General features: G+C 46.4%; 7 protein-coding genes across 7 annotated transcripts; 4 read left to right on the top strand and 3 right to left on the bottom strand.

The window, feature by feature from the left end:
- Positions 1-120: 120 nt before the first annotated feature.
- CPR6 (peptidylprolyl isomerase CPR6) lies at positions 121-1,233 on the top strand (the record flags this gene model as incomplete). Its single annotated transcript, XM_002555923.1, has 1 exon — positions 121-1,233. One exon carries the CDS (start codon positions 121-123, stop codon positions 1,231-1,233), a length of 1,113 nt encoding a protein of 370 aa, XP_002555969.1.
- Positions 1,234-2,056: 823 nt separating this feature from the next.
- Positions 2,057-7,279, top strand: RPO21 (DNA-directed RNA polymerase II subunit RPB1; the record flags this gene model as incomplete). Its single annotated transcript, XM_002555922.1, has 1 exon — positions 2,057-7,279. The coding sequence occupies one exon, from the start codon at positions 2,057-2,059 to the stop codon at positions 7,277-7,279; it is 5,223 nt and encodes a 1,740-aa protein (XP_002555968.1).
- Positions 7,280-7,500: 221 nt separating this feature from the next.
- BPL1 (biotin--[acetyl-CoA-carboxylase] ligase BPL1) lies at positions 7,501-9,549 on the bottom strand (the record flags this gene model as incomplete). The annotated part of the gene is made up of 1 exon (XM_002555921.1): positions 7,501-9,549. One exon carries the CDS (start codon positions 9,547-9,549, stop codon positions 7,501-7,503), a length of 2,049 nt encoding a protein of 682 aa, XP_002555967.1.
- Positions 9,550-9,910: 361 nt separating this feature from the next.
- On the top strand, positions 9,911-10,684 carry CRD1 (cardiolipin synthase; the record flags this gene model as incomplete). Its single annotated transcript, XM_002555920.1, has 1 exon — positions 9,911-10,684. One exon carries the CDS (start codon positions 9,911-9,913, stop codon positions 10,682-10,684), a length of 774 nt encoding a protein of 257 aa, XP_002555966.1.
- Positions 10,685-11,293: 609 nt separating this feature from the next.
- CCT4 (chaperonin-containing T-complex subunit CCT4) lies at positions 11,294-12,880 on the bottom strand (the record flags this gene model as incomplete). Its single annotated transcript, XM_002555919.1, has 1 exon — positions 11,294-12,880. One exon carries the CDS (start codon positions 12,878-12,880, stop codon positions 11,294-11,296), a length of 1,587 nt encoding a protein of 528 aa, XP_002555965.1.
- A 257-nt stretch (positions 12,881-13,137) lies between these two features.
- CDC123 (cell proliferation protein CDC123) lies at positions 13,138-14,238 on the top strand (the record flags this gene model as incomplete). Its single annotated transcript, XM_002555918.1, has 1 exon — positions 13,138-14,238. One exon carries the CDS (start codon positions 13,138-13,140, stop codon positions 14,236-14,238), a length of 1,101 nt encoding a protein of 366 aa, XP_002555964.1.
- Positions 14,239-14,274: 36 nt separating this feature from the next.
- Positions 14,275-16,362, bottom strand: FRE1 (ferric/cupric-chelate reductase; the record flags this gene model as incomplete). The annotated part of the gene is made up of 1 exon (XM_002555917.1): positions 14,275-16,362. One exon carries the CDS (start codon positions 16,360-16,362, stop codon positions 14,275-14,277), a length of 2,088 nt encoding a protein of 695 aa, XP_002555963.1.
- Positions 16,363-16,610: the final 248 nt, after the last annotated feature.

The raw sequence follows: 16,610 nt of genomic DNA, 5'->3' as shown, positions 1-16,610 counted from the left end.
GAATGGCCCGAAAAATATTTAAGCTGCTCCCGCAAAACACATTCTCGAACTCATCGCCGCTCAAAGAAACTCGTCTAACGAGCGACAGGAATTCGCAGTGCATATCATCATCTTTTAACCATGTCTAGATCAAAGGTCTTTTTTGACATCTCTATCGGCGGGATCCCCAAGGGCCGCATGGTTTTCGAACTTTACAACGACGTGGTTCCTAAGACAGCGGAGAACTTCTACAAACTATGTGAGGGCAAATCAGGAAACTGCAAGTCGAAGCCCGAAATTCCATTGTGCTACAAGGGCTCGATTTTCCACAGGATCATCAAGGGTTTCATGTGCCAGTTCGGCGATTTCACCAATTTCAACGGCACAGGTGGCGAGTCGATCTACGGTGAAAAATTCGAGGATGAAAACTTTACCATGAAGCACGATAAGCCTTTCCTGCTGTCCATGGCCAACGCTGGGCCCAACACCAACGGCTCCCAGGCCTTTATCACGTGTGTGCCCACCCCACATCTGGACGGCAAGCACGTTGTGTTTGGTGAGCTGATTCAGGGCAAGAGGATCGCTCGCGCGATCGAGAGTCAGGCCACTGACTCTGCCGACAAGCCGCTTTCCGACGTCAAGGTCGATGATTGCGGGGTGCTGCCTGCCGACTACGTCGTCCCTGAGGACGCAGAGAAAACACCTACAGACGAGTTCGGCGACAACTACGACGACTCCCTAGCAGACGACAGCAAGGTTGACCTCGAGAACGTCGACAGTGTGCTAAAGGCGGTATCTGCCGTGAAGGATATTGGAACTTCGCTTTTCAAGGCTCAAAAGTTCCAGCCCGCACTGACTAAGTACGAAAAGTCAAGCTCCATGCTCAAGCAGTATTTTCCCCAAGACCTGCCTGCCGAGGACATAAGCAGAGTGGACCAACTAAGGATCTCCATATTTTTGAACATCGCTCTTTGTGCTATCAAGACTGGCGACTACCAAAAAGCTCTGACATCTACCACCGAAGTGGTCCACGACGCCGCTGCGGACGACAAATCCAAGGCTAAGGCCTTGTACCGTCGCGGCCTTGCTTACTACCACCTAAAGGACCCAGAGATGGCTATCACTGACCTTGAGTTCGCCACAACCTACCAGCAAAATGACGCTGCCATACTGAAGGCCATCAGCGACGCTAAAAAGCTGAAGAAAGAACAAGTTGCCAAGCAGAAGAAATCTCTGTCGAAGATGTTTTCCTAAGTGTCAGTGCATTCTCACATTCATTGTTAGAAGAGTCAGCTTTGAAGAGGACTTGAGCTTCGGAAGACTTACATATCATCTCAGCGGTTAAACATGTATAAAACTCACTAATGGTTACCCTACGTAAATAAATTCATATCATTTTGAACTTGAAAAATTTTCGGTGGCGAAAACATAACGAATAATATATGGAAATTGAATTTCATGAACTCGAAGTGGTTTGCGAGAGACTATTGCACATTTCAAGCCTGAGCAAGGGACTCCGTAAGCACATTCACAGAGTATCCTTCTTTTTTTTTCCACCTTCTGCATTTTCAATAGCAGGCAAGTGGCTCTTTATCACTCTTTAACTCGAGTTTTTCAAAGGGTTTATTGAATCGACAGGTTTCGAGATAATCACTTGTTTGTGGGCCGAACTGTGGAGAGTTTTCACGTTTAAAGAACCGAAAGTCCCTTTCGATCGCAGCATTCAGGAACTGAAAAGACGTGCAATCTTTCAACGATAGCGGATTATTGCGCCAAGAAGTCTGACTGCTTATTTTGGAGAGTAAGAGCATCAGAACCGTGGTTCACCGAATTCGTACTCAACCGCTAGTGACATTCAAACTCTTTTGAAAGTCAACTACAATTACCGCCTCATATACAGGTGTCAACGCGCAGCCGGTAGTAAGCCAGCGAAGATAATAATAATCACTAAACATAAAAAAAGGTTACATTTCGCTTAAAAGCTAACCCACCACTCCAGCCGGTACATCAATCCTCGTTCCTAACTGGTTTAAAACTTAGAATATACATTGCACAACGCTCCAACTGATCACACATTATGGTTGAATTTCCCTACTCCAGCGCTCCCTTGCGGACCGTCAAGGAAGTCCAATTTGGTATTTTCTCGCCGGAGGAAGTTCGCGCTATCAGTGTCGCAAAAATCGAGTTTCCTGAAACGATGGACGAGACTCAAATGAGAGCCAAAGTCGGAGGTCTTAATGATCCTCGTCTGGGTTCTATAGACCGTAACTACAAGTGTCAGACTTGTGGTGAAGGCATGAACGACTGCCCAGGGCATTTTGGTCACATCGAACTAGCCAAACCTGTGTTCCACATCGGGTACATTTCCAAAATTAAGAAAGTTTGCGAGTGTGTCTGCATGCATTGTGGTAAATTACTCTTAGATGAGCATAGCGAACTTATGAGACAGGCTATAAAAATTAAAGATCCTAAAAGAAGATTCAATGCTGTTTGGTCTCTGTGTAAGGCCAAAATGGTATGCGAGACAGAGGTGCCCTCCGATAACGACCCTGCTCAGTATGTTTCCAGAGGTGGTTGCGGTAATACTCAGCCTAGTGTTAGAAAAGATGGACTCTCACTAGTGGGCACATGGAAAAAGGACAAGGGTGCTGATGATGCAGACCAGCCAGAAAGACGTGTTATTTCAGCAGACGAGGTTCTCAATGTCTTTAAACACATTTCTCCAGAGGATTCTGTGAGGCTGGGTTTCAATGAAGATTTTGCTCGTCCGGAATGGATGATACTTACGGTTTTGCCTGTTCCACCCCCACCAGTACGTCCTTCAATTTCTTTCAATGAAACTCAAAGAGGTGAGGATGATTTGACTTACAAGCTGGGTGATATCTTAAAGGCTAATATTAATGTCCAAAGGCTGGAAATTAACGGGTCTCCGCAGCACGTAATACAAGAATCGGAAGCTTTACTGCAATTTCATGTTGCCACATACATGGACAACGATATTGCAGGACAACCTCAGGCACTGCAGAAGTCTGGTCGTCCAATTAAATCTATCAGAGCCCGTTTAAAGGGTAAAGAAGGTCGTATCAGAGGTAACCTTATGGGAAAGCGTGTTGACTTCTCTGCCCGTACGGTTATTTCCGGTGACCCTAACTTAGATCTGGATCAAGTTGGTGTTCCAAAGTCTATCGCAAGAACTCTTACCTACCCGGAGGTTGTAACACCTTACAATATCGACAGGCTGACGCAGCTAGTACGCAATGGTCCTAATGAGCATCCCGGTGCAAAATATATTATTCGTGATAACGGTGACCGTATCGATTTGCGGTACAGTAAAAGGGCGGGTGATATCCAGCTCCAGTATGGTTGGAAGGTCGAACGTCACATTATCGATGAAGACCCAGTGCTGTTTAACCGTCAGCCATCGCTTCACAAGATGTCCATGATGGCGCATAGAGTAAAGGTTATGCCTTATTCTACTTTCAGACTGAACTTGTCCGTAACATCACCTTATAATGCGGATTTCGACGGTGACGAGATGAACTTACACGTGCCTCAGTCGGAGGAAACTAGAGCTGAGCTTTCTCAACTTTGCGCTGTTCCTCAGCAAATTGTGTCAGCGCAGTCTAACAAACCTTGTATGGGTATCGTACAGGACACCTTATGTGGTGTTAGAAAAATGACGTTAAGAGACACTTTTATCGAGCTAGACCAGGTGTTGAATATGCTCTACTGGATTCCGGATTGGGATGGTGTAATCCCAACCCCAATCATCCTGAAGCCAAAACCATTATGGTCTGGTAAGCAGATACTTTCGATTGCCATTCCAAGCGGTATCCACTTGCAAAGGTTTGACGAGGGCACAACTTTACTATCGCCAAAAGACAACGGTATGCTGATTATTGATGGTCAAATCATCTTCGGCGTTGTTGACAAGAAAACTGTGGGCTCTTCAAGTGGTGGTTTGATTCATGTTGTCACAAGAGAAAAGGGCCCCAAGATTTGTGCAAGGCTCTTCAGTAATCTTCAAAAGGTAGTCAATTTCTGGCTGCTTCACAATGGATTCTCTATCGGTATCGGGGACACAATCGCCGACGAGAAATCTATGAGGGAAATTACTGAGGCTATTATAGTTGCAAAGAGAAAAGTCGAGGAAGTCACTAAGGAGGCTCAAGCAAACTTGCTGACAGCTAAGCATGGTATGACTTTGAGAGAATCTTTTGAAGATAGCGTCGTCAGATATTTGAACGAGGCTAGAGATAAAGCAGGTCGTTCAGCTGAAGTTAACTTGAAGGATTTGAATAACGTCAAGCAGATGGTAAGCGCTGGTTCAAAAGGTTCTTTCATTAATATTGCCCAGATGTCTGCTTGTGTTGGGCAGCAGTCGGTTGAAGGTAAGCGTATTGCCTTTGGGTTCGCGGACCGCACCTTGCCTCACTTCTCAAAGGACGATTATTCTCCAGAATCTAAAGGTTTTGTTGAGAACTCTTATCTGAGAGGCCTTACTCCCCAAGAATTCTTTTTTCACGCCATGGGTGGTCGTGAAGGTTTGATCGATACTGCCGTTAAAACAGCCGAAACAGGTTACATTCAGCGTCGTTTAGTCAAGGCTTTAGAAGATATCATGGTTCACTACGATGGAACAACGAGAAACTCGCTGGGTAACGTGATTCAGTTCATTTATGGTGAAGATGGTATGGATGCGGCTCACATCGAAAAGCAGACTATTGACACCATTGCATCTTCGGACGCTGCTTTCGAGCGCAGATTCAGGATTGATTTGCTGAACCCTAGACATGCTCTCGACCCTTCGTTGCTCGAATCGGGCTCTGAGATTATTGGTGATCTTAAGCTTCAGGCTTTGCTAGACGAAGAGTTCAAACAGCTTGTCGAAGATCGCGAATTCCTCAGAAAGATTTTCGTGGACGGTGAACAAAACTGGCCTTTGCCTGTCAACATTAGGCGTATTATCCAAAACGCTCAGCAGACTTTCAGAATCGATCAGACCAAGCCCACAGATCTGACAATCCGTGACGTGGTGTATGGTGTCAAAGAATTACAAGAAAAACTTCTTGTTCTTCGTGGCAAGAGTAAGATTCTACAAGAAGCCCAGCAAAACGCGGTCACTCTATTCTGCTGCTTACTACGTTCCAGACTAGCCACTCGCAGAGTCATTCAGGAATACAGGCTAAACAAGCAAACTTTCGAATGGGTCTTGAGCAATGTCGAGTCTCAATTTTTGAGATCGATCGTGCACCCAGGTGAAATGGTGGGTGTTTTGGCTGCTCAGTCAATTGGTGAGCCAGCTACTCAGATGACACTGAACACGTTCCATTTCGCTGGTGTCGCTTCTAAGAAGGTTACTTCTGGTGTTCCTCGTTTAAAGGAAATTCTGAATGTGGCTAAGAACATGAAGACTCCTTCTTTGACAGTTTACCTGGACAAAGATCACGCCGCTGACCAGGAGAAGGCCAAACTGATCAGATCCGCGATCGAGCACACAACTTTGAAGAGTATAACTGTTGCGTCTGAAATTTACTACGACCCTGATCCACGCTCTACAGTCATCGAAGAGGACGAAGAAATCATCCAGTTACACTTTTCCTTGATGGATGAGGAAACAGAACAGTCTCTTGACTACCAATCTCCTTGGTTGCTACGTCTCGAACTTGACCGTGCCGCAATGAACGACAAAGATTTGACTATGGGACAAGTCGGTGAAAAGATCAAGGAGACCTTCAAAAATGATTTGTTTGTCATTTGGTCGGAAGACAACGCAGAAAAGTTGATTATTCGTTGTCGTGTTGTTCGTGATCCCAAGACACTGGATGCGGAAGCAGAGGCAGAGGAAGACCACATGCTCAAAAGGATTGAGAACACAATGCTTGAGAGCATCACCTTGCGTGGTGTCGAGGATATCACAAGAGTCGTTATGATGAAGTACGATCGCAAGGTACCAAGCCCTACCGGTGAATACCACAAAGTTCCTGAGTGGGTTTTGGAAACCGATGGTGTTAACCTTGCCGAGGTTATGTGCGTTCCTGGCGTAGACCCTGCGCGTATATACACAAACTCATTCATTGACATTATGAATGTTTTGGGTATTGAAGCTGGCCGCGCTGCGTTGTACAAGGAAGTTTACAACGTCATTGCATCCGACGGTTCTTACGTTAACTATCGTCATATGGCTTTGCTGGTTGACGTTATGACATCACAGGGTTTCCTCATGTCTGTTACCCGTCATGGTTTCAACAGGTCGGACACTGGCGCGCTGATGAGGTGCTCCTTTGAAGAAACAGTTGAAATCCTGTTTGAGGCAGGTGCAGCAGCAGAGCTGGACGATTGCCGTGGTGTATCAGAGAACGTGCTATTGGGCCAAGTTGCTCCTATTGGTACTGGTGCTTTTGATGTCATGATTGATGAAGAGTCGCTAGTGAAGTTCATGCCACAGCAAAAAATGGAAGAAGTCGCGGATGGCCATGATGGTGCCAGAACTCCTTACAACAACGAAAGCGGCCTAGTCAATGCGGATATCGATGTCAAGGACGAACTCATGTTTTCGCCCTTGGTTGACTCTGGTTCTACTGACGCGATGTCAGGCGGTTTCACTGCCTACGGGGGTGCCGACTACGGTGGGGCTTCTTCTCCTTTCAGCGGTTACGGAGATGCTCCCACGTCTCCTGGATTTGGTGGTGTCGCCTCTCCTGGCTTCTCACCTACATCTCCAGCTTACTCCCCTACATCTCCAAGCTACAGCCCAACCTCCCCATCATATTCGCCAACGTCGCCAAGCTACAGTCCAACATCACCATCGTACTCGCCAACGTCGCCAAGCTACAGTCCAACATCACCATCGTACTCGCCAACGTCGCCAAGCTACAGTCCAACATCTCCATCATACTCTCCAACTTCTCCTAGCTATAGCCCCACGTCGCCATCATACTCGCCAACTTCGCCATCATACTCGCCAACTTCGCCAAGCTACAGCCCTACGTCGCCTTCATACTCTCCCACGTCGCCAAGCTACAGTCCGACTTCTCCATCTTACTCTCCAACATCGCCAAGTTATAGCCCAACCTCACCATCATACTCTCCCACATCACCATCATACTCTCCAACCTCTCCATCCTATTCCCCAACCTCTCCTTCTTATTCTCCAACTTCACCAAGCTACTCTCCTACGTCTCCATCGTACTCTCCAACTTCTCCAAGCTATAGTCCGGGCTCTCCCTCATACTCTCCAGGCTCCCCAAAGAAAGAGAACGACAACGACAACAACAACAACAACAACAACAACAACTGAGCAATCATCAGTTGATTTTCTTTCAGTTCACTGTGTTTTTGAACCCGGAACAACCTGGCACACAAGAAAAGGAAGCTTTTTGCTTCGTAGAATGCAGTATGCGTGCAAAGGAATGTCCGCACTAATGTTAGTTGTTTTTTGCACTTACAGCAGTATCTATAAATGTACATATTTTAACGTTTCTGAAATGACTACTCTTTGTCGTCTATCCCGGGTTGCCTTCAAATAACCTTTTTCGAGATAAGACCTTTGAAAATATCGAAAGTGTTACCGTCGGGCTGCAAGTGATATACGTTTCCTGTGAATTGTGTATTGGTGCCCGAAACCAATTCTTTAGCGATGAGCAAACCGTAGTCTTTCGTGATACCCACGATCTTGGCCTTCACATTTTGGTGGTCAGTGAGAGTGACTATTTGATCGTTGTGCAGCCAAAGATCATAGTATTCCGGAAGCACAGAAACAGGTCCCTTATTCAAAAAAGTGTCGAGCACAACATTCAAATTGTTCATGTAAAGAGCCTGCAACTTCTCAATTTCCACAAAAGGAAGTGGGTTCATATTGGCTTTTTCTCTTTCTTTATTTAAGATGCTAACCCATGAATTGAGGGATGTGGTGGGGCCGTCATGCGATACATTGAGACCACAGCCAAGCAGGAGAGAGTAGCAGTTGTTGAGAAAGTTGGTATTCACCAGCAGTCCTGATATTTTAACATAAGCTGGTTCGACGTCAGTCAGTGGTGTCTTGCTTCCTGCTAGGCCCCTTCCAGTCAAGCGCAGCTTTTTCGTGCGGTAATATTCTGGCTTCATAGCGTAAAGGTCGTTGGGCCATTTAATTTTTACAGGCAGGTCCTCAAACCCGGGAGCGTAACTTAAAATTGCCTTGCAATAAGCGAGCATTGCAAGATACTGAACAAAGACGATTGAAACAGGACGGCCGGTTGTTGGAGACACCAGCGGCAGATTGATGCATGCAGTAGATGCAGATACACCCTTTGGATTGACCCATGTGTTGCCCCCGCGACCGCGGCCAGATACCTGTATAGTACCAACATGAAGCATCGAGTTGCGTGGAAATAGCGACAAGAGTTTTTTGTTGTTGTTTAACAAGGAACTTGTCGAAGTAATGACCTCCCCATACATGAGCAGAGAGCCGACAGAGCTCTGTGGATTCAAATACTGGAAATACTTCGCAGTATCAAAATTTGGAGTAAGCTTGCGTGGAGCAAATGGCTCACTAGCTGAGCTGATAATGATGCTTTTTGGAACCTCATCAGGCTCCTCACCCAAAAGTTCAGATTTAGCAGCTTCGTATTGATCAAAGCCTTTGTAGATACGGAAAGAGTCGGTTTCCCCTTCCAAAATGGCAGCACCATCCTCGAAAATACCGTCACTATTTCTCACATTGTTCTCCAATTCCTCGATGAGGTGGTTGTTACTGGATGCCATGACTAATAATGGTGTCAAGCTAGGAGCTACTCTGTCAGCAAAATCATTGTTACAATGAAGTCCTGCCTTTGTAAGGATGTCCTTCATGAAATTTAGCCTCCCCTTTTCATACTCCAGGAGAACTTCGACGACTGAGGAATTGTATTTATCGTCATTAGTTTTTTGAAGCAGTTTTGGAACAAACTCTGGGTGGGGCCCTGTAAGAAGCGCGCGGCCCTTACCAATTTGACACAGCACAACCGCCGCGCCCAGTGAAGAGGGGTCCTGGGAGTAGGGGACATCCAAAGCTTCATTGTAGTGGGCCAAGACTTCGACATTTTCATACTTTTCAGCGTTGACAAACACGCAGCCGCCGTTATAGTAAGTCTTAAGCTCTTCCCCGTTAGAAAGCCGCAGGGAAGCAGCGCGGGCACCCGCCTCACTATTATATTTGAAACCATGGAAGGCAGGTCCCCGTCCGGTATCTGGGAAAAACTTAAGCTCTCTTTTGCCTACGACTTCCAGCTGAGGATCGCCTTGCGCAAATTCGACGCAGTTGGTTGCGAAGTAACCACCCGCACAAAACCCAATGAAAGTTCCACCTTGCTTGGAAACAAACTTCTTCAATTGTGAAATCACCGAGGCGCACTCCTTGGTGTAAGGAAGATCTGCACCGCCTGGGAAAACAACTGCAGAAGTCTTGCCCGCCCATGGTTCAGTTTGGAGCACCCTGGCGTTGGTAGTGCACACCGCATAAAAAGGTTCTAGCAAGCGGCGAAGGGTATTTAGCGCATGCTTTACAGAATCAGGAGATGCCCCTGGGCCATTGTATACTAGAACGTTCATCCTACGCTCTCCGCTTCTGTGAAGTTGTCTTCTCGCGTTCTTCTGTGCCTGGACGATCCCTTCAAGAAATCGTTGGATGTGGACAGGATGTTTACCAGATCTCGGTGCGAATGCGTATTGAAGGCCTGAACGGATCACGTTGCGAGATATCTAGCGCCCAGTAACTTCAGGATTTTTTAAAATTGTGGTAATTAGTTGGTCGAATTAGGCTATTCTGATATTATCGAATGTCGATTATTATAACAAATCAGAGACTAAAAAAATGAAAAACCATCGCGAGCGCCGAAACTTCGAAAGCACAGGATAGCCAGCCATTTGCAAGTTCGGATTGGATTCAAAAGCTTGAATACAAGCATCATCAATGCTCGCGAGGCCAGGGATCTTTGTGGGGCAGAAATTGCCCCTACTGTGCCGGTCAACCGCAATCCGGTTCAGCTCGACAACTCCACCAGCCCCCCAAAAGATGCGTTCCGTCTTGTCTTCCATCTATACTATACCGAATATGCTGACGATTACAAGAATTGCAGCGGCGCCCCTAATTGGGCACTGTATAATGACCAACAATCTTGTGCCAGCGTTGGGCCTCTTCTCTTATTCGTGTCTGACAGACTTTCTCGATGGGTATATGGCTAGGAAATACAATATGAAATCCGTTGCTGGTACCGTTTTAGACCCCATGGCCGACAAAATCCTCATGCTCGTAACAACCGTGTCCCTGGCCTGCCCCGGAGGCCCGCAGGTCATCCCGATACCACTGGCCAGCCTTATAATAGGGAGGGACGTACTGCTGGCTCTTAGTGCTATTTACTACAGGATTTCCTCTTTGCGGCATACTTATGGGAAGGCTACTTGGAAGTCTTTTTGGGACGTTTTTAGATACCCTAGTGCGGAAGTTAGACCCACCAAGGTATCCAAATGGAACACATTTTTACAGATGATATACCTTGGATGGGCTGTTGCAACAATGATCTTCCAAACCCGCGACGAAGATAAGGAGAATGACTCAGAACAAACCAACATATACCAGAGAGCTTTTGAGTGGCTAGGATATGTGGTGGGCTGTACTACTGTTTTAAGCGGAGCATCTTACGTGTTCAGTAAAAATGCTGTAAAGTACTTAAAGAAGGTTAGATGAACACACCTTGGTAGCATTCGATTAGGCCTTGCAATTTTAAGGAACTCAGGGCGACATTTTCTGATGAGCTCCCAGTCCATCTCCGCAGGTACCGCTTTCTAAGATATTGTCCTGATGACTGCCCTTTGATGGTGAATCACTTGTGAGGCGCCTTCTCAGAGTTGATTTTCTTCGATAGTTACACCAAATTGAGGAGACATAACGTGTCTTTTCATTTCGCATCAGAAGCTTAACTTTAATTGGAATATTAGTTAAAAGCCTCTAGCATTTCTCAGCATTTATAAATACTTCAATATGCGACAACTTATGAATAAACTGAATCGACTGTTGCCAATAGTAAAACGTAGGCGCGAAGCCAACAAAGTACCTCTTCAGCCTTTTCCACGATCGTGCACATAACTTGAAGGCTGCCCTCACCGCTTTGTATAAAATGGACAAGTGCTGCTAGTGAGAGGGTCAACCCGATTCTCAGCTATTCCAACTATCTTAGTCAACCATCAAACTTCTTAATTCTTAGTGTCCACGTAAAAAAACTTCTTGGATATCGATGAGGATGTTAATATGTACAATTAATTATATTCCTGTGCATTGAGTTCTCCTTCCAGCATATCACCGGCTGAAGGTGATATCATCAATTCTTAAAATGGATTTCACGCACTCCGATGCTAAAGTGATGGCACTTGTACTAACCAAAACAGGCTGCAACACATGCTCATCAAAGGTGTTTGTAGTAGCTGACCTTCTTATGGAAATACCCGCATTCTTTTCTCCATTCTCATGCAGGGTGCGTAGATCTGTGACTACCCTTATGCTATAAAGACCAGCGTTTTCGGCCAATGTAGTTGGTATGACCTCCAAAGCTGCGGCAAACTCTTGCCAAACGAAAGCCTCCACACCTTGCAGCGTTCTAGCTTCCTTCATCAAGGTACGAGATGCTTCGATTTCAGGAGCACCGCCACCTGCAATGAGGGCTCTTTCCTTGACTAAACAACGGATAACGCAAAGGGCATCATGCAGAGACCTCTCTGTTTCATCCAGAATAACGTTGTTCGCACCGCGGACAATAACAGAAACAGTTGGCCGCGCAACGTTCGATTTAACGCCCGTAATTTTGACAATTTTGGAACCGTCACTGTCGACCTCCTCGATGAGATCGGCAGCACCTAGACGATCTTCAGTGAAAAACTCTGGGTCAGAAATTGGCTTACAGTTGAGACTCTTAGACAAAAACTCAATCTCTTCTCTTTCCACATCCTTTATCACCATTATTCCTAGCTTCGACAAGAAGTGTAGGGCAAGGTCATTAACTGCATCTCTGAGAATGGACTTCTGGATTAGCAGCACGTTGCACTTTGCCTTCTTGATCTTCTTGCATATGTTCAGCAGGTAGGCGCGCTCCTCTTTTAGTATCTTATCCATCTGTCTGTAATCGTTCACCACAATGTTGTTTTCTGTGTCTGGTTTTGGAGGTGAAATTTGGAACTGAATTAAACCTATTTTGGCTTTTTCGATCCTGGTAGGGCCACCAGCAGTCTTCACCACATTCTGTGTGAGAACTACGCCATCCACCATCTCAGTGTCGTCAATAGTTCCACCAACCTTCTTGATCAAGCGAATATCATTTAAGTCCACATTTGTAGCGTTTTCATCGATGATACTTAGCACACAGTCCACTGCCAAGGGCGCCAAGAAAGAAGAGTGTTGAGAGACAATCTTGGAGCTCAAAGATGTTGCTGCAGCGCGTGTTAGGGCTTGCTTGTCGCTGAGAGAGATTTTTTGGGACATATCCAGCAAAATTTCAACGGAACGTTTGGCGGCTCTCTGGAACGATTCAGCGATAATGGTTGGATGCACACCCTTGTTCAAGAGTTTCTCTGCAGCACCAAGGAGAGCACCGGTTAGGATAACCACGGATGTTGTTCCATCGCCGGCCTCCGTATCTTGCGCCGCGGACACTTCCACAAGCATTTTTGCCACAGGATGCAGAATGGCCATCTGTTTGAGAATTGTGTGCCCATCATTTGAGATAATGACCTCACCTCTAGAGGTCTTGATCATCTTATCCATACCTTTAGGCCCCAAAGATGTACGGATCGCATCTGCCACCGCGCGCGCCGCGATGATGTTAGCTTTGCGCACTTCCTGCGGTTTTTCCCGATTCTTGAACGTGGAATTTGTTGAAGCTTTACCAGTCATTATGAAGGCTCAATTGACTTGCGGAAGGTCTCGAATAGGTATTCAAGCACTTGTCGATTCGCGCTCACTTAAGTTGTTCAAGGTGGCAAATTTTTCAATATGATGTTTCTGAGCTTTGAGATATAGTTTCTCTTCGTTCAAAGTCAGAAGCGTATCAAAGCACGTGAACAACTTTATGATCTGGAAAAACCAAGATTACTCAGAGGTTATGCGATGACTTGAGATGAGCTACTAACGTGCAAGACTCATCAGTCTCTATGACGAATGAATATGTGGAATTAAGCGAGATAAAGGTGTCAGTACAACAGGTGAAGAACTGTGCGTTCTCCCAGTGGTATTCGAAGTTTGCAGGTCATACGCCGCAAGCCAAAGTGATCAAGCCTGTGCCAGGTGGGTTTTTGGAATACTTGGAGCAAGATGGAATAAAGCTGCCCAATGATAGCCAGTTTGGAAAGTCTTCGTACTATGCGGAAATTGGAAACAATGAGGATAATGAGTACAGCGACTGGGAAGCCAGTAGCGATGAGGAGCATCCGCAGGGCCAGGACGTGGTGCAGCTGTTTCCAGAATTGCATAAGGAGTTGAAGGACATTTTTAGAGAAATGGGATCTTTGACTCCCAAGTTGACATGGTCCAGTCCCAAAGACGCAACTTGGATCCTTGCCAATAATACTTTGAAATGCACAGAGGTTAACGACATGTATCTGTTACTCAAGGCTTCCAATTATATCACGCATGACTTGGACCGAGCGCTTGCTGAATGCTTCGACAAAAACAGTGCTCTCGAACAAGATGGGCCTTTACAGCACGAGTTGGTGCTCCGCAAGTGGTTCGACCTCAATCCTGCCTTGGAGTTCCGCGTGTTTGTCAAGGACAGCGCTATAATAGGCGTGTCCCAGCGAGACCTGAACTATTACGACTACTTAGAACTGCTCACCGAGACTTTCAAGGACCTCTTAGATGAGTTCGTTGAGGACATTGTGCTTCCGCGGTTCCCCGACTCTTCGTTCGTATGCGACGTCTATATTCCCCGGCCTTTCGAGAAGGTGTGGCTAATAGATTTCAATCCTTTTGCTCGGAAGACTGACTCGCTCCTTTTCTCGTGGAATGAGCTTGCAACAATTGACCCGTACAAGCTTGAGAGCGATTATGAGTTGCGCTTGGTCCAGGAGAACAATGTTGCTAGATTTGCCAGCAAAGAGCACTCGGAGAACCAAGTTCCAAAAGAGGTTGCAGACGCCATAACAAATCCTAAAGCGATCCAGGAGCTGGCTGAGAAATGGGGGGAACTGCTGAATATGCAAAAGGCCGGAGACTCTAGTGATGACGAACCTGGTGAACAAAATAACTCGTTATGACTATAGATATGAATAGATAATTATTAAATGCATGGATCACCAGACGAAGCTTTCTTCTTTGAGAGCAACATCGATGCTCTGCTTTTGGCGAAGCGTGTTCGATACCGATGCTCTGAAATCTATGTTGAATGTAGAAGGACCACAGCTGATGAAAGTTAGATCTTTAGATTGATCTGAAGCTTCTTTGACCTCTTCTGAAACCAAAGCTCTCAAATCAGGCCTAGCAAATAAGCTGCGCACATCCAGAATTTCTAATAGCTTATTGTCTGTGTTAAATGAGGAACCTGTCTCTTCGAGTTCTTTTGGTGAAGTGCACAAAATGGTGATTTGACACTTCTGGGAAAGAAGCCATTTCAATTCTTCCTCAAACCACGAAACATGGCTTAGGTCATTAACAGCCCAATACAACTTGCAGCCCATTTCGGGTACCTGTGCTTCTAACAGGTGGAGAATTTGAGCGTAAACGGCTGTCACACCCAACCCAGCAGCGACACCAACAATTCTCCTATTCACTTTGGCGATCTGAGGCAAGGTGTCACCGTAAGGGCCCTCAACCATGACTCTTATGTTTATGGATTCCTCGCCACTTCTGAGAAGCTTATAGAGCATGTGCCCGGTAACACCTTTCTGAGCTTTGAAGTACACTGCCATCTCGTTTCCGTGTATGCCCTTTCCTTTTGCAGTACTCAACACCGTGAAAGGGTGCGATTGCCATGGATAGTACCAAGGATCCTGTGGGCTCATGAAATAGATGAATGCATAAGAGCCGGGTCTATAGGTTAGGAATCTGGGGTTCATTACTGTCAATTTAATAACTCCGCTCCCACAGTCAGTGAGAGTAGACTTCTGCAATCCACCGCTTAAAATAATGCGGACGATTCTGGCTGCTCGGTCGAAACACAGGATACCAGCCATGGACCAAACCCATCCGAGCCAGCCCAACTTGTTAAGGTGGTAGTACATGCACACAATGAAAAAGATATTCATCATTTGGTGGAAAAACAGGAACACCTCATAGATTTTGTCTCTTAGCAGCTTGAAGCTGTGGAAGACCAGAAGGGCCATCAAAGTCATCGCGGCTATGCCATACTGCCAGTAAGAGTCCATTGCCCACATCTTATAACCACCGTCGTGTCTAGCATAAACTGTCCATATAATAGAGTGAATAAATGCGAGAACCACGCAAACATAGGCACACCACTTGTGGAAGTAAGAAAATGTGGTATATGACATACCAGTCAGCGGAATGAAGGGGTTGTTGCGGATACCGAAGAAGTAGATTACGGGGAAAAGCGAAAGAGCCATCAGGTCCACCCGATAACTAACCAGGTCCAAGTTCATGAACCACCTGGTCGTCAAGTATGGATGAGGCAGTTTCATTTCGTAGCCCACGCCCACCGTTATTATGGTTTGGATCACAAAGGCGGTCACGACCAAGGCCTGCAGGCGGTTTGGGTGCGGCCCCGGGGAGATGGCTCTCAGGCGGGGGTATCTCTGTGTCATGTTTTCAAAGAGAGAGGGGATCATGAGCGACCTAGCCAACCAGTTGTCGGTGAGCTTCAGCCCCACAAACTTTTCGTTGAAATTGAACAACGTGGTAACGGCAATGATGGTCGCCCAGAAAAACACCAGGCCCCACCCGAACCACTGACTGCGCTGCACAGAGAACGTCAGGTCTTTCATCTTCTTGTAGTACCAGTCGAACTCCGTCTGGTTCACGCGAAGCGTGGTGAAAACCGGGCTAGACAGGTCCGCTGTGGTGGGGTCTCTGAGGTACCCTGTGCCGTTAGCGTAGAAGCGCTGCATGTCCGCCAGAGTGTAGTTGAAATCCCCTTTCTCGTAGCACCTCCGCGCAACGTGCCGGAACCCGTGGTTCCTGAGCCGCAGGCTCTTGGTGTTGTTTGCGATACAATTGGTGATGGTGCCGAGCCAGTTCACGTTGCCGCACCGACAACGGTATGCCGCAGCGCCGTTCCCGTGGGAGTGACATCCCCAGTCAAATGTCTTTTCGTAGTAGATGCATGCAGATGCTAGAGACGAGTCGATGAGTTCCAGGCCTCGCACGCACGTAACAGCGAAGCTGAACACTGCCAGCGCCAACAATCGCAGGTTTTGCACTCTCATTAATGCAACCAAGCTTTAGATTTCGTAACTGGAGGCACAATGGCTTGGTTTGCCGATACGCGGCCCCTCAGCTACAGGAACATGAACTGTTTTATACCTCTATGCTTTTCTGCGCATCGCTCAGCACCTGAGCATATTAGCTCGAGCATTTACTTCGAGCACATTATTTTTTTCTCACTGCCAATTGTGAGATTCACCCAGCCAAATCGAATGTGAGAGGATTTATGCGATAAAAGTTCGCAACTCCA

The sequence above is a fragment of the Lachancea thermotolerans genome (genome assembly GCF_000142805.1).
Source record: "Lachancea thermotolerans CBS 6340 chromosome H complete sequence".
Lineage (NCBI taxonomy): Eukaryota > Fungi > Ascomycota > Saccharomycetes > Saccharomycetales > Saccharomycetaceae > Lachancea > Lachancea thermotolerans.
This window is presented reverse-complemented; position numbering and strand designations above follow the sequence as displayed.